We start from the raw sequence: 24402 nt of genomic DNA, 5'->3' as shown, positions 1-24402 counted from the left end.
ACCCAATTCTAAAATACACACTTGAATTCTGGCTCCCTAGGACAAACCCTAAATTGTCTCATCATGAAATTAGATCTCACCATATATTTTGTTTTTGTAGACAGGGTTTGTTTAGAGCCTGTCCTGGAACTAGCTCTTGTAGCCCTCGCTGGCCTCGAACTTAGAGATCCACCTGCCTCTGCCTCCTGAGTGCTGGGATTAAAGGCGTGCGCCACCACTGCCCGGCTCCCACCATCTTTTCTATATTTATTTATATGCCACAGTATGTGTAAAGCTCAGAATAGAACTTTCTCTTCTGGGGATTGGTTCTCTTCTTCCATGTGTGTGGGTCCCAGAGACCAAACTCAAGCAATCAGGCTTGGTGGCACAAATCTTTACAGGCTGAGCCACCCGTGTCCCACCCACCCATTTTAGTCCAGCTTACCCGCATAAAACAGAACACATAGGTGGCGTTGCCTGGCAATAAATATTTTAATTCTTTTCGCTTTATTTTTATGATGACAAATAATTTTCAAGTTTATTTCCTTTTTTTGTTTGCTATTTAAATACAAAGCTAAGCCACAAACAGGTACAACCAAGACATTTTATCTCACAGTTACACCCTCCTGTCGGATCCTCCTCCAAGTCTTACCACTGACCGGACTAGCAAAGGGTGTGGGGAAGACTTTCTTAGGTAGCACCATCAAGAGGCTGGGGGACGGGGGAGGTGTTGGGGACAAGGGTAAGTTCTCATACCTAGCTCCAAAGCCACAGCCCCAAGATGGAAGGAAATCAACCTACTTCTGCTATCACATGTTAAAAACTATCATGCTGATTCTCTGGCTGCCAGGCACCCTAGTGCCACACATCTGATGCCCCCAGAGGTCCTGGGCTGCGGCATCTTCACAGGATACCAGGGGTTCTGCCTTGGCAGCAGGTAGAGAACTTTCCATGCAGCAGAATCAGGGTTGCAGGTTGAGGGTGGAGCGGTGGGTAGGTGTGTATGGACTTAGTAATTTCTGGTCCCACTACAAAAATCTTACTTTTGATTAGAAGAGTACCATCTCAAATCTCTACACAAACCATCCAGCCAAGCCAAAAAGCTTAAAAAAAAAAATCCAGAAGAAAACAGTCATTTCACTCCTTTCAAAACCTATATACATGTAAGTTGTTTTCTGTGGTTTTTTTTCCATTTTTTTTTATTTTTTTAAAACGTTTTGTTGTTTTATTATTTTTTTTTTAAAATAAATTCAGTGTTCACATTTCTATAAAGAATTAATGCAGTTTCAGGAGACCTGCCCCGCTGGGGCAGGAGAACAGTGCTTTTCCCGGCCTGCCTCTAGTCTGACTGCCCACCCTGATGCTTCGAGGTGCCTGGAAAAGCCGAAAGCCTGTGGAAGAGGTCTGTTCCCGGCCGGGCTTCTGAGCCCCGGGCTCAGTAAGCTTTGGAGAAAGCAGAGGGGAAGACGAGCTTACTGCAAAACTTTTGCTAAAAAATATTCACACACGTCAATGTGTACGCCTGTCAAGACGCTGAGGAGAACAAGAGCTTGGAGACATCCCGTCCAGGCTGTGCGTGGGGGTGGCAGCACCCTCACACCCGCCTGTCCTTGGATGTGGGGTGCGGGGGAGTCCTGGCTTTCATCTTGGGCAGAGCCCGGCTTCCTAGTTCACGTTCCACTCCATTCTCTACACCTGTGCCGGTCGAGTCCTCGACTGCGCGGGAAGCACAAACGCTCAATTGTATGCAAAAAGGTACAAAAACAACAAGAATATAAAAGTTTTGGTAATATAAGGCCATCTGTTCAAGTCCACCTTGGAAACCTGTAACAGATATTTAAATACTACATGAAAAGGCATCTTTAATAGACTTTTTAAAAACATCTGAAGTAATTAGCTAAGAGTAAGTGTGTGTAAAAAAAAATCATTTCCCTTTGAGGGCACTTTGTCCTTTGAAGAAGGAGGCAGGGTGGCAGGGAGGCCACATGGTTAGTGCTTCAGCCAAGGATAGGCCTCAATGGAGGCCTTGCTGCGGTCACCATAGTCGTACAGGAGCTCTTCCCCAGCTGCAATGTCGCGGGAGGCGATGAGGATGAGGTGAGGCACGCCATCGATGTCATGCAGTTTGGTCTGGCAATTCCCGCACTTACTATGATTGATCAGCCTTCCCAGGCGATTAGTTTCTCGAGTGGCATCCACGCTGGTGTGGTGGGAGAGCAAAGGGATTACACTGATACAGAGGCCTCTAACCTGCTGGGATCTTGCCCCATGACTGGAGGGTGTTGACTGGCAGCTGCACTTGGGGGAAGACAGTTCAACTCCAAAGGCTACTTTGGAGAGCTTGGAGACAGACCCAAAGAACTCTCTATGGAGCTAACTGTAGTGTTTCAAAATATATAAATGGATACAAACCAGCTCCCCTGACCTCAGCCAGGAAGGAACAATTACTATCTTAGTGAGCTACTGAGGGAGAGAGGCCCTGGGAGCTGCTGAGCAGTTTTCTAGGGGATAAGTCCCCTCCTGCTTGAGGACAGCTGCAATCCCAAAAACTAACTAGGGAGGTGAAAGCAGCTGATCTCACTGGACATGGCTCTACAAGCTTGCAATCCTAGTGCGCAGGAAGCTACAGCTGGAGGCTAATGAGTCTGAGGTCAGCCAGGGCTACAGTGAGCCCTGATCTATCGGTAACAAGCAAGGAAATTGATCGAGACTCAGGAAGGATCCAGGGCATCCAGCTCTGTGCCTGTCCTCCACTGGTCACTCACAGGGTACTCACCAGTAGGTTTTGCTCAGATATTGAAAATAGTACATGTAGCAGCCTGTGGAGGGGTCTTGTGCATACAGAGCCTCCCGCTTCTTGGCATCGGTGATCTCAATGAGGTCCCCATGGTATTCAACCACAAAGTCTCCCCGGGAGAACTGCTTGGTGGCAATCACACCCCGGCCTTTTCCATCAATGAGATCAATCTGTCAGAAGGTGACAAGACATCATGAGTTCATAAATGTTAAGAGATGTCACCAAGCATGGTGTCTTCCAGGGGCTTGGACTACATTAAAATAAAAAAAAAAAAAAAACTTTATTGGAAGGGCCTCAATAAAAATAAAACCCACACCAGACAGTAATAACGCACGCCTTTAATCCCAGTACTTGGGAGGCAGAGGCAGACAGATCTGAGTTCAAGGCCAGCTTAGTCCACAGAGTGAGTTCCAGGACAGCCAGGCCTGTCCTGCCTTGTCTTGAAAAACCAAAAATAAAATAAAAAAATAAAACTTACTCACTAGCCAGGTGGTGGTACACACACCTTTAATCCCAGCACTCAGGGGCAGAGGCAGGTAGATGGATTTCTGAGTTTGAGGACCAAAGCTCTAAAGCTACACAGAAAAAGTCAGATAAAATCAACCAAACAACCAAAAAAACCCACTCACTGTGCAATAGCTTAATAGCTTTTTTTTTCTTAGTTTTTTGAGACAGGGTTTCTCTGTATAGCCCTGGCTGTCCTGGAACTACCTCCTGTAGACCAGGCTAGCCTCGAACTCAGAAATCCACCTGCCTCTCCCGAGTGCTAGGATTAAAGGTGTGCACCATGGCATGGCTTTTACTAAAGTACAGGGTCTAGTTCAGGCTATTCCCATCCCACCATGTAAACGAGAGCCTTTATGCCATTACAAAGTACATTCCTTTTTTTAATATTTATTTATTAATTTATTATGTATACAATATTCTGTCTGTGTGTATGCCTGCAGGCCAGAAGAGGGCACCAGAGCCCATTACAGATGATTGTGTGCCACCATGTGGTTGCTGGGAATTGAACTCAGGACCTTTGGAAGAGCAGGCAATGCTCTTAACCGCTGAGCCATCTCTCCAGCCCTACAAAGTACATTCCATATGCAACACTATGACACCATTGGGGACTCTGGCCCAAGCGGGTACCAGTTGGAATAAGATTGTTCTAAAAAGTAGTAACAATGTTTTAAGGGCCAAGTGTCTCTGAGAGATTATGAAATCCATGATGGGATGAACTTGGAGCTTTATTACCAATAGACGGGAATTCCTTCTCCTTGCCTAACCTGCCTTCTTCCTCTCCGCCCTCATTTGACACTGGTATAGATGCCCATTTTTAACAATTCACATGAATAACAACTTCAATGCTGAGAAAACAAAACAAACAAAAAAGTACACTTCATGTTAGGCTCCCAGCTGAAATTTTGCAGATGAGAAAACTGAGTCACATGTTCAAGACCACAGAGCTAGGAAATGGTGGTGTTGGGGGTTCTGGTCCGTAAGATTCTCTGCTTGTTGGGGAGGAGCAGACCCAGCATCCTGAGCCTCCTACAATCCAATAATCTTGGTGTTCTTCACACTTGTTCCAAATGGAAACACAGGATGGATGGCTACTCAAGGGGCCCAGGACTAAGTTGAGAATTTATAGGTGGCATCTAGGCCAGACACATCTGCCTCAATACCCTGGCATAGAGAGGTAGTCCCCTCACGCAAACCACGTGTATAGAACATACCAAGAGTCTGTGTGTGGCTCTGATTCGGCACATGCATAGCATGCAGAGGGCGGGGTCCAGTCCCCAGCACCAACAGAAAACAAGACCCACCAGGAGAAAAGCAAGAGCCTTAGATCTCGCCATGGGTAGCAGTTTGGGATACACTTTATCTTTTGCTTGCTGTGTTCTTTCTTTAAGGACTGAACACAGGGCTTCGCCCATGCTCGACAAGCTTTCTGTCATTGAGCTACATTCCAAGCCCCCTTTTTGTATTGAATGGACTCCATGGCTTAGACAAGACTTGATCTTAGGATCTGAAGACTATGCTACCTCAACCTCCTAAGGAGCTGGGATGACAGCGTCTGCTGCTATCCCACTGCAACTTTCTCTTTTTCATAGCTCACCCAGGGCCAGGCTTAGTGGTGCTCGCCTTTAATCCCAGAACTTTGGAGCAGAGGCTACACAGTGAGAGACTCTGTCTAAACACAACAAACAAACCAAAAGAGTTCTTTCAAGGGCTGGAGAGATGGCTCAACACTCAAGACCACTTCTTGTTCTTTTTTTTTTTTTCATGGTTTATTTTTTTATATTTAAAAATTTCCATCTCCTCCCCCACTTCTTGTTCTTGCAGAGGATCCAGTTCAGTTCCCAGTACCCATGCCACCACATTGGACAACTTACGACCAGCTGTAACTCCAGCTCCAAGAGATCTGATACCCTCTTCTGGCCTGTTTGCAACCCCATTCCATTTGCATAAAACAGGAAGATATACACAGGTGCATATACAAAAAAAATCCTTTGTAAAGATTACATTTAGAAACGGAGCTGAGAGACAGTGAAGCAATTAAGAGCACTTATTCTTGTATAGAGCCTGGATTCTCAGGACCTACATGGCAGATCACAATGACAGACCACGAAACTCCAGTTCCAAGAAATCAAATGCCTTCTTCTGACTTTTTTGTATTTCAAGATAGGGGTTCACTGTAGCTTTGGAGCCTGTCCTGGAACTAGCTCTCGTAGACCAGGTTGGTCTATTATTGTGGACATTTCACCACAATCAAGTGGATGATTCCTCTGTGCACTTTTTCTGACACATTTGCTTCACAAGAGCTTTTGAGTGTGGCTCTATGACACCCTAAAGGGTTTCGGCAGCCAGTGATCATGTGTAGCCAAGGCAGCCTTCTGGCTGGTCTCAGTCATGTGCTACGTAGTAAGGCCGTCACTACAATGCAGTGACGCTGTGGCCTTACCTTCATGCCTTCTTCCTTCCCGCTCTCAATCAATTCATCAATTTTTTTCTTTTCTTCAGACTGGGTAGAGAGGAAGCAGAAGAAGAGTGTTAGCACTCACTCACCATGCTAAGGCCGACCTGCGAGGCCAGAGCCCTGAGCACACCTGTCCTCACTCATCTGCGGTGAGAAACCCATCATTTAGTTTCTCTGGGACAGGAAGGACACAGCTCTGGGTTGCTTGCTATACTTAAAGACTTGGTTTCTCAGCACTCGGGAGGCAGAGGCAGCCGGATCTCTGTGAGTTCGAGACCAGCCTGGTCTACAAGAGCTAGCTCCAGGACAGGCTCTAAAGCTGCAGAGAAACCCTGTCTAGAAACTCCCCCCCCCCCCAAAAAAAGACTTGGTTTCTGAGACAGGTAGTCATTCTGAAAGCCCAGGCTGGCCTTGAACTCATGATCTTCCTGCCCCAGCCTCTAGAGTGTGGGAAAATAGGTAGACAGTATTATTCCCAGCTAGTTTGGATCTCAAGCATCTCCCAAAGGTTCTTGTGAGAAACCCAAGTCCTGTGGTGCTACTGGGAGGCACTGAAACCATTAAGAGGTAGAACCGAGTGTGTGAATGTGTGTGTTGGGGGGGTGTCCACTGGGGATGTACCCTGTATGGGGTAATGAACTCCTGCCTAGTTTCTCATTTTCAGCAATGAGGCAAGTGCCTTTGTCCCATGTGCTCTTCCATGAAACGCTGCCTACCTAACGCAAAAGGGGTCAGGTCATGGGCTGTCACCTCTAAAACAGGAACAGAGAACAAACTTTATAATTTCAGGTTATAAACACACTGCTTATCCTGCATAGTACTTTTTAAAAATGTTTAATTTACCAGTATCTAAAAATCAGGACTCTAGAGCTGGCAAGATGGCTCAGTGGGCAAAAGCATTTGTTGCTAATTCTGACCATCTGAATTTATCTCCAGAACCCACACAGTAGAAGGATGGAGCCAACGCCCTTAACACTGTCTTCTCTGACTACCACACCCAAACCATGGCACACAAATACCCCAGCTCCAAGTAAGTAAGTAAATGGAAAATCTGGATTCCAACTTCATGTGAAATCACCATCACCATGAACCGGGCACAGTGGTCTACGCCCACAATCCCAGCTGCTCAGGAGGGTGAGGCAGGACGTTCACACATTTGAGGGCTGCCTCAGTTACACAGTGAATTCCAGGCCAGCAGAGGGTAATCTGGCAAGGCACATCTTAAATCCCAGTACTCAGGGGCAGAGGCAGGTGGATCTCTGTGAGTTTGGGACCTGCTTGGTCTATAGAGTGAGTTCCAGGAGAGTCAGGACTACACAGTGAAGCCCTGTCTTGATAAACAAACAAGAAGAGTAAAAACGGGGGAGAGGTGCAGCACTAAGGAGACGATGCCTGCTCAGCATACGGTGTAATGCCCAGCACTACCAAATACACACAGAAATGGATGAATCACAAGAAGCAGATCAGAGGCTGTACTTGGTTTTTGTTTTGTTTTGTTTTTAAAGCTTTTTCGAGACATGATTTCTCTGTGTAGCCCTGGCTATGCTGGAACTCATTCTACAGGCCAGGTTAGCCTTGAGCTCACAAAGATTTGCCTGCCTCTGACTCCCAAGTGCTGGGATTAAAGGCGTGCGCCACTATTGCCCAGCCCAAACTCCATTCTTTACCTAGCACCAAGAGTCTTTTGAGAATATATTATTATTGTTGTTATTATTAATTTATTTAGATTTTTCAAGACAGGGTTTCTCTGTAGCTTTGGAGCCTGTCCTGGAACTCACGGAGATCTGCCTGCCTGCCTCCTGAGTGCTGGGATTAAAGGCATGCACCACCACCGTCCAGCTCTGCCTTTGTCTCTCAAGTATAGACATTAAAGTTATGCACTACCATGCCCAGCCCTTTTCAAAGTAAAAAATTTAGTGCCACGTTTTTTACTGTGCAGGGAGGAACTCAAAATCCCCTCAACAGACTCTCAGGTAGTGAGAACAGGCATCACCACGCTCACTCAACGCTGCTTTACTATATACCTTTGCACCATTCCTCTTTTCAGAGTTTTTTGTTTGTTTGTTTTGTTTTTCGAGACAGGGTTTCTCTGTGGCTTTGGAGCCTGTCCTGGAACTAGTTCTTGTAGACCAGGCTGGCCGCGAACTCACAGAGATCCTCCTGCCTCTGCCTCCCGAGTGCTGGGATTAAAGCGCCACCACCGCCCAGCTCCTCTTTTCAGTTTTGAGACAGTTCGACCTTGAACTCAGAAATCTGTCCGACTCTGCCTTCTAAGGGCTCGGATTAAAGCTTGAGTCACCACACCAGACTGTTCTACCGTGAACACAAGACTAGGTATCTTATGGACAAGGTACAGGCCTCCCCTCCCCCCATTGCCTTATCTACACCTCCTCACTACATAGCCAGCAGCTCTTCCAGAAAGCCGGGGCTTCAGCCTCTAGGCCTCTGAGCAGCTGTGCTTCCGGCAGAGTGACCTTTTCCCTCATCCATCTGCCTGCCGTTTCCTCCTTTGTTCCAGATTTGTCAAGACACCTTTTCTGGGAGACTGCAGACTCTTAAGGGGCCTTAGGCTCCACACTTGGTTCTACCAAGCTACTCTAGCTCACTAAGTTAATAAATATCCAAAGGTATTCAAGGTTGATTTTTTTGTCTTCCTGGCAGGACTGGTGACTGCAAGGAGGGTTTCGTGCATGGGCGACAAGGACACTAGAGCTGCTCTTCAGCACCGGCCACTTGAGTGCTTATTTCCTGACTATAGGTGCCTGAAACTGTTCACGGCAGAAAACCCTAGCAGGGCCAGAAGGCGGGAGTGGATTCTGGATGGACACACCTTGTGGCAGTTAATCACTCCAATATGTACAGAAAGGATGACCATTGAAGAGGTGTAGGCACCTGGGGATTTCCCTGTTGGGACTGAACACGACTGGGAGGAGCTGAGCCCAGGAGAGGTAGGCCAGGAGTTTGAGGTTTCTCAAAAGCCAGTCCTCAGTTCCTCAAGGATAACTCAGACACAGACAAAGCAGGCCAGAATGCAGACAGAGCAGGGTTAGAGCAGTCCTGAGGGAAGGTGGACAGGAAGGAAGGAAGGAAGGAAGGAAGGAAGGAAGGAAGGAAGGAAGGAAGGAAGGAAGGAAGGAAGGAAGGCAGGCAGGCAGGCTCCTTATGGTCCTCAGGTGGTACCAGAAACAAAACGGAAGGCAGGGCACTGCCAACAGTTACCATTCTTGCTATGCTGTGGTTGCCACCCAACAATGGGCAGGGCAGGCAGCCAACCGTAAGGGCTGGGAGCATCTCTCTGTGCACAAATCCTATGGCCCAAATCCCTCTCTCCTGCTCTAAACTCTGTACCTGGCTTTGCCCTGCCAGCTTGTTATTCCACCCTATGAGGTACCCCAGAACTCGGCACTTTGATTTCACTCTTAGCCACTTGGTCAAGAATGGTATCTCTTGGCTCACCAGTCTAGCCTAAATCCTCTGACAAACCTAGCCGCTATGTCCTCCAGCTTTCTCAAGAGAGCACAGACCCTGCCAGCAGCAGTCACAGCCACATCATCCTGGGCAGCTGTCACCTCACTGCTACAGCCAACGGCAGGGCATAAAGCTCTTTCAGCAGTGCCAAGACAAACAGCGAGGGGCAGTGTGGCTCTTGCTTGTACTGGTTCCTGGTCTAGTAACAGGGCACTTTCCCTGCCTGCAGCTTATCTGATGCAGGAAGTTGCTGGCCTGAGTCACATACGTCCCTCTGCAACCTTCTGTCTCCAGGCACAAGAGCACACAGCCTCAGCTGCTCCCACCCAGCAGTCCCCAGCCTCTCTGTGGGGCCTGCTATGGCTCCTGCCTGGCTGGGAGGAGCTCTGGGCTCTGTGGCCTGGCACCACCTCCGCTCTGCAGTGCTGCCTTTGAGAGTGACCTAGCACAGCCTCCCACTGCTGGCGGGCGCTAGAACAGCTCATTCTTGGCCAAAAGACACTGTCTTTGACAAGAAATAAAGCCAAATCTATTGGGGACATGAGGAGGGAGGGTGGGAGAAGTAGACCCTCCCCTCTTTTGGGTTTGTTTTTTAAATAAAGCCGCATCAATTAACAGGAGAGAAGATGACAGAGTTCCGTTGCTCCGCCTGTGTTATCTGCCATCTCAGATGCTGAGGAGACCTCTGCAGCAGATGAAATGATTCTTTCCTATGTGGAGGTGACCCGGAACCTCCAAAGTAAAAAAGACGTACAGGGAAATGGGAGGTGCGTGTGACCCTCAATCACTGTGTGGGAACAAGGAGGCATCTGGTCATACCCAAGGGGTTCAGAACAGAGAAACAATGACCACAGTACACTGCAGCAAATATTGGCAGGCTGTATACTCTGGGTTCTGGACGTATGAGACCACATGAGCTGGCTATCTTCCTGCCTACCGGCCACTTGATGTTCAGCTGGGAATAGACAGATAGGATACCTAGGAAATGTGTGTGTGTGTGTGTTAATTAACTGCCATTTGCACTCATTATAATACAAAAGGGTCTTATATAGCCCAAGCTGGCCTCAAATTCTTTAAATAACTTAGTCTTGTACTTTTGTTGCTTGTTTTTTTGAGATAGGGCTTCTCTATGTAGCCCTGATTACCAGGAATTTTACTACATAGATCAGGTTGGCCACAACCTTAGAGATCCACCTATCTCTGCCTCTGGAAAGCTTGGACTATAAGCATGCCACACCATTCTGTGCTAGGCCTTGAACTACTGATGTTTTACTTCCTTAGTCCTTGGATTGCAGTATAGACTATAGATTGTAGTATAGACCAGTTTATACAATGCTGGGGATGGAAACCATGGACTTCCAGAGGCATGCTAAGCAAGGACTCCAACTGAACTACCTACCTGGCTCCAGGAAGCCATTTTACTTGTGCATGTTGCTTTAAGACAGTTTTACTATGCAGCCAACAAGTTTTACTATGTAGCCTCAAACTGGATTATCTCCTGAATGCTGGGATCAACACACGACAGCTATCACAAATCAGTTTTTTTTCTTTCTTTTTTTTTTTGTTTTTTCGAGACAGGGTTTCTCTACAGCTTTTCTTTAAGAGCCTGTCCTGGAGCTAGCTCTTGTAGACCAGGCTGGTCTCGAACTCACAGAGATCCGCCTGCCTCTGCCTCCCGAGTGCTGGGATTAAAGGCGTGCACCATCACTGCCCGGCTCAAATCAATTTCTTTAATCTTACTAAAAACTCACCAGCAACAATCTCTGAGGCAGAGTCTTGCTATGGAGCCCCGTCTGGACTAGAACTTGCTGTCCAGACCAGGCCACCCTCATCAGAACTTACATGCGTTCTCCAAACTGTGTCCTGAATACTAGCTTCATGCCCAGCCTTTACCCTTCTATCTTACAGACAGGAGAATTGTAGCATCCTGACGCCCCCTTGGCAACCTGGCAGTTACCCCTCTGCACATGGCAAGCATATCCTAATTTGTTCACAGGTACAAAGGTCCCTTTAAGAGACAAGTTCTACTCCCAATCTCCCCCATTACCCAGGCAAGCAGCTCTTGCCCCGCCCTCCAATAAACTCCACACTTAAACTATGTCTGCATGGCATATTCTGTCTCAAGCAGTGGTTTGGGCCCAACCCGCCATGAGGCACCACAAAGGTCCCTCTCCCGACATATCACAGCAAGAATGTACTACACCACGGTTTCTAAGTATTTCCAAGCCATTGTTCTTTAGAAACGTCTAGACGGCAGACAAGAAAAGCCCATGAAAAAACAGGTAACTTCCTCCATGATTCTAGGTTCTGAAAGGCCTGTCAGTACACTCTGGAAAAGCCAATCGATTTTCTATGCCATGAGGTACAGGTTACAAAGTTCCCTAGAGCGGTCGTACACAAGCCTGCTGCTCCACCAGGAAGGCAGAGGGAGCTGAGGATGATCTTTGCTAGAGGAAGAACAAAAGACACACCCCAGGCTCCACCTACACATATTAAGCAAAACCCATAGGCCACCATGTTCCTCCCAGCTCCAACTGATCAGACCCTACCTGCAGCTCAGCCTTGCTCTTCCTGGAGCTCCTTCGCACCGGGTAGAAATCTGTAAGCTTTCTATTCTGCTGTGTTTTCCCTTGAGACCTGGGTGAGAGGGGAGGGAGGAAGATAAGCACAAGGCCCACTGCCCTGCTCAGATCCAGGAGGCGATGCCCTGTAAGTGTTTCTCAAATACCTTTGTGCACTGGGGCCTTACAGCTCACCTGCGCACCCACCTAGGTGAGCCCCATTTTCAAGGACAACTGATCACTCCCCTCCCAGGGGAAAAGACAGGGAGGGAGGCCTTGACCTCTGGACCCACCACAGACACAGGGAAACACCAGGAAGTGTGATGACTCAGGCGAGAGACCTGGCAGTGGACTACATAACCACAGCAGGCACCGGAGCCATGCCACAGGAACCAATGCTCTATGTTAGGAGAAGACACCAGGATACTTACTTTTTCCGAGGGGCCTGCTTGCCCTTGAGGGGTTTTTTCAGGGCCTGCTTGGCAACCACTGTATTGGTAGAATCACACGACGGGGGTGGAGTTTTTGGAGGCTCTGCTGCTTCAGATTTTTGGTTTGGAAAAGGTGCCAGGGGACCTCTCCTGGCGTCTTTGATCTTCTGTTCATCAGACTTCACGGAGCTTCGGATTGTATTCCCAGCATTTCTTTTCTCTGCAGAGGGGGTGGGGTGGGGGCACTGGTATCACATGTGTTCTAAGACAGGCTAAGAACATCATCATGGCAGTGTCCTGAAGTGGTTGGACCCAGTGTCCACTAACACCAACCAGGCAGAAGCACTTGGGTCTATGCTTTGATGAAACACTGGCAAGGGGAAGTGGTCCTCTGTATATGGACACAGGCGACAGCCTGCGATCATGTGAAGTACTACTGTGGATGATAATGCTGGCCTCAACGTCCAGCCAGCAGCTGCCAGACAATGGACTGCAGAACCAAGGAAACAAAGCTCAATTCCCAAAGTAAGAGCTAGCTAGCACTGATGGGCAGAGTGACGGGGCAGCGCCCGGACTCTTCCCACTCACTTCAACAAGGTTGAAGCCTGGTCCCAGAGGTACTCAGGAGGGTACCTGGGCAGGCTGCAATGCATCCTGCAACGAGGTGCAGAGCAGACACACTTATGGCTAACAGTGCGCAAGCCCTGTGCTGGTGAATCATGCTATTTTTAAAAACGAATCTAATGATTTCCTTTCTTTTTCCCCCTCAGACAGGGTTTCTCTGTAGCTTTGGAGCCTGTCCTGGAACTCGCTCTGTAGGCTAGCTGGCCTCGGACTCACAGAGATCCTCCTACCTCTGTCTCTTGAGTGCTGGGATTAAAGGTGTGCGCCACCACCGCCTGGCTTTAATGATTTACTTTTTAAAGTAACTAATATACTACCCAGAGATGTGAGATGCCACAGCATTTGGAAAACAGTTTGGCGGTTTCCTCACAAAATTAAACATATAATTACCATAAGACCCAGCAATTCCACACTCAGTCATCTACTCAAAATGATTAAAAACACATGTCTACACAAACATCTATACACGAAACGTGGTAGCTTACACACACTAGCCAGGAAAGCAAATAACTCAAGTGACCATCAGCGGATGAATACTTAAACAAAATGTCATCTGTCTACAAATGGGAAATGATTATGATTCAGCCTTAAAAAGGCATGAAGTGTTGACATACACACTACATACAACATGGACAGACATGCTGAGTGAAAAAGGCTAAACATATCCTATGACTTCATTTGCATGAAAAGTCAACAGACAAAGCTGACCCCAGAAAGGAGTTTCAGAGCTGTGCAGAGCTGTGGGGGATGGGGATGTTCTTTGTGGGGCAATGAAAATGTTCTGAATTTAGACAGAGGTGGTGTTGTGTAACTCTCCAGACACTAAAAACCACTCGATTGTACACTTCGGAGCTGGGGCATAGCTACGAAGGTAAGAGTAAAACCCTGCACGGTGGCACACACCTGTAATCCCAGCACACTTGAAAGGTGGAAACAGAATACAAGTTAAAAGCCATCCTCAGCTGCATTGGAATTTTGAGGCCAGCCTGGGTTATTTGGGGCGGGGGGGGGGGGGGTTAGGATGTAGCCCAGTGGTAGAGTGCTTGCCTAAGTCTCTGGGTTCTACCCTCAGCTCTATAAAATAAGCAAATACACTTTGAGCAAAATACACTTTAAGCAAAAGAGGAAAAAGAAATGCATCAAAAGCACCAGGAGGTCAGACATAGGGAGCTGGGGAGCTGGCTTAGTAAAGTGGACGCCACATCAGCATGAGGTTCTGAGTTTGGATCCCCAGCACAGGGATCAAAGAAGCTGGGGATGGGGGCTTTGGGGAGGGTATGAGACAGCTTAGCAGGTTAGGGCACTTGGTGTCTCAGGACCTTCATGTAGGAGAAAACTGATTCCTGTGAGACTTCCTCTATATTCTCTCTCTCTCTCTCTCTCACACACACACACACACACACACACACACACACACACACACACACTCTAAATATAATTAAAACAAAAATCCCTAAGTCTATCCAGGTCAGCTCACTCCCTTCTTGGCAGGAGGCAGGTGTAACCCTGGGAGTATGCAGCGTCTCCTAACACCTGTGACACGTGCCTTGCCACAGCACAACGGGGTGAAAGTCTGACCTTTCTCAGAAACCCCCACACCCTAGTCCCCACCATTTAGCAGCACTGGGAACTGGCACACCAGCTTGTGAGCCCCCATCACCATGAACTCTGTTTAGGAAGCAATGCAAGGCGGCTAAGGCCTCAGACAGAGTCCTTCGCCCACACCTGGGTGGCAGATGCCCTCCTAATAGCTGTAGGCACAAGGACGTAGAAAAATGTGGTGGCAGTGGAGCCAAGCTGGCAGCTGCCAACACCCAAGGCCCTTCTACACATAACCCAAGGGGTGAGACAGGATTCCTTCTCTCAATTGACAGATATGACAATCTCACAAGAGAGCTGCAGTTTGCCCAAGCCTCCTCCCTCCTTTCCAGTGGCAGTTACAGTCGGAACCTAAGCTATTTTGAGACTGACTCAGACAACATAGCCCTGTGCACGGGGGTGGAGAAAAAGGTTCAAGCTGAGGGTAGGCCCTTCCCTTCCACAGGCATAGGGCTTAAATGCAGGGTCAGAGCTTGGGCTTTAGCGCTTCTGACCATTTCCATTAGGGAACACACAGCTTTCTCCTATAAAGCCAATGACAGCCCGGGGGCCTGCTCTGTCTGGCAGGGTTCAAGGAGTGAGGCACGGGGGTGGACAGGAGCCCCAGACTCCCTACTAAAGTTTGTTTTCTTTTGTTTTCTGAGACAAGGTTTCTCTGCAAGACAGTCCTGGCTGTCTTGGAACTAGACCTTGTAGCCCAGAGTGGCCTTGAACTCACGGAGATCCACCTGCCCCTGTCTCTGCTGGGATTAAAGGCACCACTGCAGCCCGGCATTCCCACTAAAGCTTTAAAAAGGATTATCTGGAATAAAGCAAGATTCCTGGAGGGTTCGGCCTCTCACAGGGCTAAGTGGAGTGTTCTTTGTGGTGTTAGGAGGTGAGCCGAAGGCCTCACACTTGCTCGGCAAGCATCATACCACTGAGCTGTATCCCAACCCTACTCATTCTAGGCAGTGAGGCGGGAAAAGGCTCAGGCTGTAGGCCAGGCTTTGAGACTACTGCAGTCCTATGTGCCTCCCACAGAATTGTCGATACCCACGTGTTCTTGGTTTAGTCTTTCTTAGTTCTTTTTCCTTTTTTGCAAAGGGCACAGGATCAACTCCAGGGTCTCACACCCTACGTAAGTGCTGTACCACTGAGCCCTGCCACCAGCCTACACAAAATATCTAACTCCAAATCTCACACTCAGCGCATGCTGCTTTGGAAAGTAACACAGAACACCTGAACGGAAAGAAACTGAAGAAACGGGGTCAGGGCCCAGCATACAGGGTCAGTGAGCGGATCCACTGAGGTCACTTCACTCTGCAGCCGCCTGTGCCACACAGCCTGGATTCACTTTTCCTGTATTCTTAACAACCAGAAGCCTCTCGAATAGCAGGCCAGGTATGTTATTTTTGCAATGTGGCAGGACACGCCTGAAGGATATGATAACTCTTGTGAAAGTCGGAAAAACCTGTCAAACCACAGGACACACACCCTGACACATCCTGCTCTTTCCACCTGTGTTTGCTTCTCACCAGTGAGAACGAACACGGTTAGTGTCTCCCTCACACCTGGCCCTGGGAAGGGGTGCTGGGGTGTGCGTGTGAGTGAGAAAGGGCCATTTCAGGACTTACCTTCTCGCTTCCTGTAGATTCCAGCTAATGGCTTCCCCTGGCATTTGACCTCGTGATGTGCAACTGAGTTCTCTTCCTGAAGAGGGGAGCGCATTCCAGAGCACTTGTTTGGACTCATATAGGCATAGATCTTTGACTGCCCCGCAAACACGTTCTCCTGGAAAGACAAACACGTACTCTGAAAGAGCTTGAAAACAGGGGCAATCTCACGGCATCTGAAGGGAAGACGGGGAAACGAGAACACAGAAGACAGATGTCACCACGCTCCAGGAAAGGCCAACAGGGAGATGTCAGCCCCAGGAGAGCTCCGGCAAATTGTGAAGCCCCCAGGTCCCAGGTTTCTGAACACATGTACTCTCTAAACCTGGTACCTAAGGAAGTCTGGCCAGCGGAGGACAAGACATAAAGCTCCAGTCCGTTTAAGAAAAGAGTGAACCTACCGGCAGCAGGGAGGTCAGAATGACCCAGGGAAAACCAGACTCTGGATCTGAAGGGCTGGACTGAGTCAGGGGTTAACTCCCCAGGCTAAGGAGTCAGTCACTAGCATAGAAACAGGCCTAAGGGAACCGGATTAGCCACTTAGTGCTGAGGCCAGCTGGGAGGGCTTGAGTACTGCCTGAACCTTCTGCTGCAGGCCTGGCCCATCTCAAGTCACTGCAGCTCAGCACCTCCCAGTCCTGTGGCTGAGTGATGGGGGAGGCCAATGAGAGCTCAGGCTCTGGGCCAGCGCATTTAGGGCGGTCACTCCACTGCAAACCGCACCTTGGCTGCTAACACCAGGCCGGCTCAGGGGGGGGGATCGGTACAGGTCACTTCAGCGTTGGTGTCTTTGGGTGTGTTGCCTCTCCTCGGAGTGACCACACAGGAGGAGGGCTCTCCCAGAAACAATGCAGGGTCTGGCTGCCTGCTAAGCCACTAAACACATCAGACACTCTAGTGACTCTTAAGGGACGCAAGTAGATCGGTCCCCCTACGCCCTTGGGAAGGCAGCCACCTCCCGGGACCCTAGGTCTCGGGAGGGACTGAAAACGCCACAAGGCCACAAACTTTACGAGGTCAGCCACTTGTCAGGGTCACGGTGGAGCGGGGCGCTACTCCTGGCCAGGCAGCAAATAAGGAAGCTGCCCCACGCCGGTCCCACTTTCGGGCGCCGATGGGGGGCACCCCCCGCTGCGCCCACGTGCGCGAGGCCCGGGCCCGGTTGGCGCGCTGCTCAGTGCGGGGAGGGAGCCTGCTTACCCCGTCGCTGCGGGGCCTCCCCGGGCCCCTCTGCTCCACCATCTCCGGGCCCGGGGCCGTCGCCGCCGCCACCGCCGCTGCCGCCTCCACCGCGCGGGGCTTGCACATCTTCCTGCCTGGAGAGGGGGGACCCGGGGGAAGCGGGGGAGGGGCGCTCAGGGCGCGGCGGCGCGGGCAGCGGGACCGCGGGGCCCGCCGCAGCCATGTCTCCAACCCGCACGCAGGGGGCCCGGCTGCGCCGTCCCGGGGCCCTCGCCGCGGCGCCCTCCCACCCGGCCCGGCAGGGGCCCCCTGCGCCCGCCCCACCCGGCGCGCCCCGGCCCGACACACCCACCTGCAGCCCAGCTAGGCCCATGGCGGCGCGGCCGGCGCCCTCGCCCTCGCTGCGGCCCGGCCACCAGCGCTGCCGCCGCCGCTGCTGCTGCTGCTGCCGCCGCCACCAGCGCCGCCGCGGCGCCCCAGGGAAGGGCCGGCGGCGCCCCACGGCGCCCGCTTCGCCCATGGCCCGCAGCAGGCCGGGCGCCCGCGCGCGCCGCAGCCGGGGCCCGGAGCGAGGCCGGGGACGGCGCGGGCAGGGGCGGCGCTGCTAGGCGCCTGCGGGGCGGGCGCGAGGGCGCGCGGCGGCCAATCCCGGCTCGGCGCGGCCCCTCGCGCGCGCGCCCCCGGCCACTCGGCGCCGAGACTGCACGGCTCCCGGATCCCGCCGCCGGGCCGCGTCGGCATGCGTGGGATGCTCACGCGAGCCCGGGCGTACACCCTGTGGGCATCCCGGTATTAGGTGGGCAGTATCGCGCGGGGGCGGGGGGAGAGGGACAGAACCAGGAAGTGATGGGGCCCTCGTCCTAACTGGCGTCTGACTATGGCCGGTAGGAGACCCAGAGGAGCCAGAGAGCTCTGCCTGGCCTTGATAAGTTTGCTGGGGTACTGCTTCTGCCATATCATGTTCACTCCCCAGAACAACCCGTGGAAGACAGACACCGTTATTATCTCTTTTCCTAAAGATGGGGAAACTGAGGCTCAGAGAAGCGAGGGACCTGGCCAAGTTCTTTCAACCCAGTTTCCAGCCTTGGGCAACAGATCAGAGCCTGCACTGGTAGCCACAGCTGACCTTTACAGAGGAAGAAACCGCGGAATAACAGAAGTTTTAGTAGGTCACTCACCTTGTGCTCCTGTGGCCCTCCCTGTAAGAAAAATGCCCAGGCAGGCAGAGTTCCAGGCACTCTGGTGACTGTAAGCTTAGCTTACTGCCTTGCGCTGTGCCTGTGTTAGGGCATGAGGGCTCACAGCCAAAGATTCGCTGTATTTGTGCAAAGTCAGAGGCAAACAAGACACTTGAAGGTACCCAGCTCCTGCCTTACAAGAGCATTACGACAACTGCTAAGTGACTTTTGAAGTCTGGCCTTCTATGTCTTGGTAGCTAAACCCACGAGGGATCTTCCAAAGTCTACAATAAACGGGCCGTTCGGGGCCACCTCCTCACATTACCTCCTTTTAAAAGGCCTAATACTGAGAAGGATTACAGGACAAGTCATTCTCAGAACATTCACACCGTATCAGCTTGCTTTAATTAATCAGCCCTCTATCGAGCCTACCACACTAGAATACTGGAAACTATCTGGAAGAAGAAAATATTCCAAAGTGACGCTCAGACACCCAGGTTACACAACATGGAGGTGCCTGCCCATCTGACGTCACACGAGATTTATCAAGATTTATAATTTGGAGTACACCAACCCTGCCAGCTCAGTGGCTACTTTAACGCCATCCCCCATACTCCTGCTGCATGTCAGCCCTCAGAAGCAGGGCATGGATAGCTATGAAAATTATTTGGTATAGAGGCCTTTCCCTGCATCTGTATATAACAAATATCCTATCAGCAAACAGAGCTAAGGATAGGGCTCAGTGGTAAAACACATGCCTAGCACAAAAAAAAAAAAGCCCTAGGTTAAACCCAAAGTTCTACAAATAATCACAACAAACAAACAGCATGAACTATCCCATATGAACTAGATACAGAGAATCAAGCCTCAAGTCTTCACTTGGAAAGCTGAGGCAGGGTTTGCAAGTCTGAAGCCTCTCTGGGCTATAAAATAAACCACTGTTTAAAACAACAACCAGACAGAAATACAAGCTCTATTGTTGCCTAGGATCTTTTAAAACTACAACCTGACAACAATACATCAAAAGCTAACATACTTTGAGTGTTCGCAGTATGTTAGGACCTTTAATATGACATCACTCAATTAAAACTTCTGATTATGGGCTGGAGAGATGGCTCAGTGGTTAAGAGCACTGGCTATTCTTCCAGAGGACTGGGGTTCAATTCCCAGCACCCACATGGCAGCTCACAACTGTCTGTAATTCCAGTTCCAGGGGATCTGACACCTTCTCACTAATGCACATAAAACAAAGTTAAATAAATTATTCTTAAAAAACCTTCTGATTATTATTACACTATTACCTGTCTTTCACACCTATTCAAACAGGCTCAGAACAGATAACTGACTTGCCTATGACAAGGACAAAATGGGACCAGAGCCCACTTCTGCTATGTAATTACATTTTAGCATAAAGAATGGTACTGCGCCGGGCGGTGGTGGCGCACACCTTTAATCCCAGCACTCGGGAGGCAGAGGCAGGCGGATCTCTGTGAGTTCGAGACCAGCCTGGTCTACAAGAGCTAGTTCCAGGACAGCTAGGACTGTTACACAGGGAATCCCTGTCTTGAAAAACGAAAGATTGCTAAGCAAGAACTCTATCACTATGGTCAGGTGAGGATATATACCAAGATCCTGTTTCAAAGAACAAAAACAACCAAACGAAGCCGGGCGGTGGTGGCGCACGCCTTTAATCCCAGCACTCGGGAGGCAGAGGCAGGCGGATCTCTGTGAGTTCGAGACCAGCCTGCTCTACAAGAGCTAGTTCCAGGACAGGCTCCAAAGCCACAGAGAAACTGTCTCGAAAAACCAAAAAAAAAAAAAAAAAAAAAAAAAAAAGAATGGTACTGCTTCTCTTGAATTCAAATGCCAGCATAAAAATCCATCTACTGAACATTTACTGAATACCGACTTTGTTCCAGCCCATGTATACACAGCCGTGAACATAAAGACAGCTGGAGGGTCATGGGGTCGGGGTGGGGGCTGTGTGAAAGGGGCCTTGTCGACCATAGTGACTATTATGGGGTTACTCCCAAGAGCAACAGGAGAATAGGGGAAGTAAAAGTCAAGTGATAAAAACATCTGTATTCTTGCCAGGTGTGGTGGCGAACGCCTTTAATCCCAAACTCGGGATGGGGGGCAGATGCAGGGAATCCCCGTGAGTTCAAGGCTAGCCTAGTCTACAAACTGAGTTCCAGGACAGCTGAAGGTACACACAGGGAAACCCTGCTTCGGGAAAAAAAAAAAAAAAAGTAATGTGTATTGTTTAGCTGCTGAGAGGTGAGGATGTGAATTGTGTGGAGATCATGGAAGTGAAAGAAAGGAGAACAATGTGAAAAGGCAGAAGAGATGGAGAAAAGTAGAGGAGCTGACCTTCCTCAAAATAAAGCACACGTAGCCCCTACACCAAACCAAACTGAAACAGTATACCTGCATTGGAAACAGCTTCACAATAAATAGAATAACAACCCAAACCAAGACACTCTTCAAAGTCAGAGAGAAGCTACCGGGTGTGTGAGCAGTTTCTTCAAATGAGACAGTAGGCCTCTCAAGGTGACAAGAACATCTTTCTTTTCTTTCCTCTGCCTCCTCTTTTGTGGGAGTCTCACACTGTGGCCTAGGCTGGCCTCCAACGCTCAGCTCTCCAGCTTCAGCGGGCAGACTTCTGAGGCTGTGGGTGTGACTCACCACACCGGGTCAAGGATGGACTTGCTAGGGAATAAGGATGAAGACTGGTGCTGACTTAGCATGCACCAGGCCGTGTGTTTCATCTCCAGTATCACAAAAACCACCTCCCAAAGTGACTTCCAGGAGGAGAGTCTGGTCTTTGCAATAGACGTACCCTAAAGGATATGGTATTTGTAACTCTTAACATCTAATCCAATAATTTACTGGAGTAATGCCGATTCACCAGGCCAAGCAGTACCCCAACTACCACCCAGATACTTGAGAAGCTGACTCAGGAGGATTACCTGAATTCTAGGCCAGTCTGAGGCCTGCCAGACTCAGATAGTGAGTCTAAAATCAAAATGAAAAATAGGCTTGGGCTAGGTACGGTAGATACACATTCTTATTCCAGCATCTCTGTGAGTTTGAGGTCAGCCTGGTTTACATAGTGAGTTCCAGGCCAGACTGGGCTATGCGGCAAAACCCTGTCTCAAAAAAATGAATAAATAAAAAAGGAGCGGGGAGAGGATAAGACAGTGGAAGAGTGCTTGCATAGCAAGTATGAGGCCCTAGGATCCAATCAATAACACACACATACATGCACACGAGTAATTAAGTCAGGAAGCACATAGCTACTGGTGAGGGTCATAAACCTTCCTGGGCAGAAGTTGGACAACTCTGCCCCTTAGCTTTGGCTAAGAAAGGGAGGCAACAGCAGAACAAAGACACAGCATGGCAAAAGTCGGTGACTTTATATTTCACCTCTGACCTCTGAAGAACTAGATGAAATAATTATACAGATTAACTGAGAAAATAAAAGGTTTGGATTTCAATAATAATTATTCTCATATGTCTTTTTCTTCTGGTTTTTCAAGACAGGGTTTCTTACCAGGCGATGGTAGTGCATGCCTTTAATCCCAGCACTTGGGAGGCAGAAACAGGTGGATCTCTATGAGGCCAGCCTGGTCTACAAGAGCTAGTTCCAGGATAGGCTTCAAAGCTACTGAGAAACTCTGTCTTGAAAAACAAAAAAAAACAAAAAAAAAAAAACAACAACAAAAAAAAAAGGGTTTCTCTGTGGTAGCTTTATTCCCATATTTCACAATAGTTTTCCCTCTATAATTTAACTAAACTGTGGTTTCTATTGTTGTCATTTTAGTCTTTTTTTTGTTTGTTTTTGTTTTTCGAGACAGGGTTTCCCTGTAGTTTCTAGAGCCTGTCCTGGAGCTAGCTCTTGTAGACCAGGCTGGCCATTTTAGTCTTTTGAGACAGGGTTTTGTTTTTTTTTTTCTGTAGCCTTAGAAGTCTTGGAACTTCCTTTATTGACCAGGCTGGCCTCAAACTCAGAAATCCCCACTTGCCTTTGCCTCTGAAGTGCTGGAATTAAAGGCTTTTGCCACCCTATACACAGCTCAATACTGGCACTCACATACTACGTTTCTATTGTGTACTGTGCCCTTGGAGATCAGCATGGTTTTCTGTGATAGTGTAGAGAGATGACTCATAGGTTAAGAGCACTGGCTGCCCTCCCAGAGGACTCAGGTTTGATGCCCAGCATCCACATGTCTGTTCACGACCTTCTGTAGCTCCAGTTTCAAGGGGATATGACATCCTATCCTGGCCTCCGTGTTCACCAGGCACACGTGGTGCACAGACACACATGCAGACAAAACACCCATACACATGAAAAAAAATAATAGTCTTAAAAGTTTAAAAAAAAGTTTCGTGGTAATAGAAAAAGTGAAGTAGGGAATCATACCTAAGTTAGTCAGACAATTTAAATATGCTTTTAGATGCTTATTTTCTTCCCAACAGTAACGTAGTGTGGAACTGGACATGGATGAGCTGGAGAAGTGGTCCAGTGGTTAAGAGCACTGACTCCTGAGTTCGATTCCCAGCACCCACATGGAAGTTCACAACTGTCTTCAGGTTCCTGGGGATCTGACACCCTCACACCAATGTACATTGAATAAAATAAATAAATAAACAAACAAATAAATAAATAAATAAATAAGCAACTGGGCATGGTGGTATATACCTGTAATCCCAGAACTTGAGAGACAAAGGCAGGAGGATCACTGCAAGTTGGATGCCAACTTGGTCTACATAACAAGTTCCATTTCAGTCAGGGCTACATAGTCTGACTCTGTCTCAATGTAACGAACACGAAAAGGTGCTGGAGTTAAGCTAGGGAGGAAGAAGGAAGGATGAGACTAGTGTTAATTTTCTCTGCTAACTGGGTTATGAAACACTTTAACGTGGTTCACTATGCCTCATTTCTGGTTAGGAAGCCTTGTCCCCAAAGACAATAGAAGAATGCTGGGAGAATAAATGATGCAATAGGGTTCAGAGCATCCAAAGAGGATCAATAAATATTTCCTTAGTGAGTAGAGACTTAATCTATGATTATTGCTATACAGAACACATTGCATTAAGGGAAATTCCCACTAAGACGTTAGGTCTTGGCATTTCAATAAAAACGCAATACTCCAACTTAGAAAACAACAAAAACAAAAAACACTCCAGTAACGCTCAAGTTTTTGGTTCTTACGTGTGCGACAGAGCGGCTAGAAATGACCAGCCGCTTTGTCCTGCTAGCGAATTATATTCTTAACGATGGACTTGCCTCGCGTGACCGCAGGAGTCCATCCACGCCATCCCATGTGGGCTTAAGTACTGCCCAGCTTAGGGGTAAAGGGCTCCTCCCCCAAACACTAGGGGGATCCGATTCACCCCGAAATGGACCTCTAGGACCCAACCTGACCCCGTGGTGCAGAGCTGACTCAGGGGAGCGCACTGCGTGAGATACCAGTCAGCAATCTGCGCCCTGCCTCTGGGTCACCTCAGCCGTCAGCCAGGCTCGCGGCATCAATAACAACCGTTCCCTAGAGTGGCGCTGCGCTCAAGTTTCCGAAGAGCTTTGATATAGGGATACATCAGCTCCGGGGAGACCGGCTGAACCACAGGCGCCCACTCGTCCGACCGGGACAGCGCAGTCCGACTAGGGGAACGGTCTCCGGGAGCACGCAGTGTCCCGTGTCCCTCGGGGTCCCCGCGCTCCACCATAGGTGGACGGCTGCCGAGCGGCCCCTCCTGCGCCGAGAGCTCCTTGCAGTGCGGGTTGCCGCCAGGCGACCCCTTGCGCAGGCCACCCTAGAAAATACCTCTAGCCATGGCCCGACTCTGTCACCACCTGGAATCTCCCGGGAAACCCAGCTTTCGAAAAAAGTAGCGAGAACTGTAGCCAACTGCTCCGCCAGTACGCGGCCGCGGGTGTTGATTGGTGCGGCCTCCCGCCCTTT

The 24402-nt window shown here is 49.3% G+C and overlaps 1 protein-coding gene across 3 annotated transcripts; it reads right to left on the bottom strand.

Moving 5' to 3' along the window:
• Window positions 1-452: 452 nt before the first annotated feature.
• Window positions 453-24391, bottom strand: Kmt5a (lysine methyltransferase 5A). 3 transcript variants are annotated; one of them, XM_038345859.1, is made up of 8 exons: window positions 24265-24391; window positions 17277-17392; window positions 16038-16194; window positions 12199-12418; window positions 11756-11843; window positions 5724-5783; window positions 2756-2946; window positions 453-2179 (listed from the first exon to the last, which is right to left on the bottom strand). In XM_038345859.1, exons 1-8 carry the CDS (start codon window positions 24272-24274, stop codon window positions 1969-1971), a joined length of 1053 nt encoding a protein of 350 aa, XP_038201787.1. In that variant the 5' UTR covers window positions 24275-24391; the 3' UTR covers window positions 453-1968. The 3 variants fall into 3 exon arrangements, with proteins under 3 accessions (XP_038201787.1, XP_038201788.1, XP_038201786.1); XM_038345860.1 differs by lacking the exon at window positions 17277-17392 and having other exon boundaries at window positions 24265-24283; XM_038345858.1 differs by lacking the exons at window positions 17277-17392; window positions 24265-24391 and adding an exon at window positions 17611-17778.
• Window positions 24392-24402: the final 11 nt, after the last annotated feature.

This window comes from Arvicola amphibius, chromosome 10 (genome assembly GCF_903992535.2).
Source record: "Arvicola amphibius chromosome 10, mArvAmp1.2, whole genome shotgun sequence".
NCBI lineage: Eukaryota > Metazoa > Chordata > Mammalia > Rodentia > Cricetidae > Arvicola > Arvicola amphibius.
This window is presented reverse-complemented; position numbering and strand designations above follow the sequence as displayed.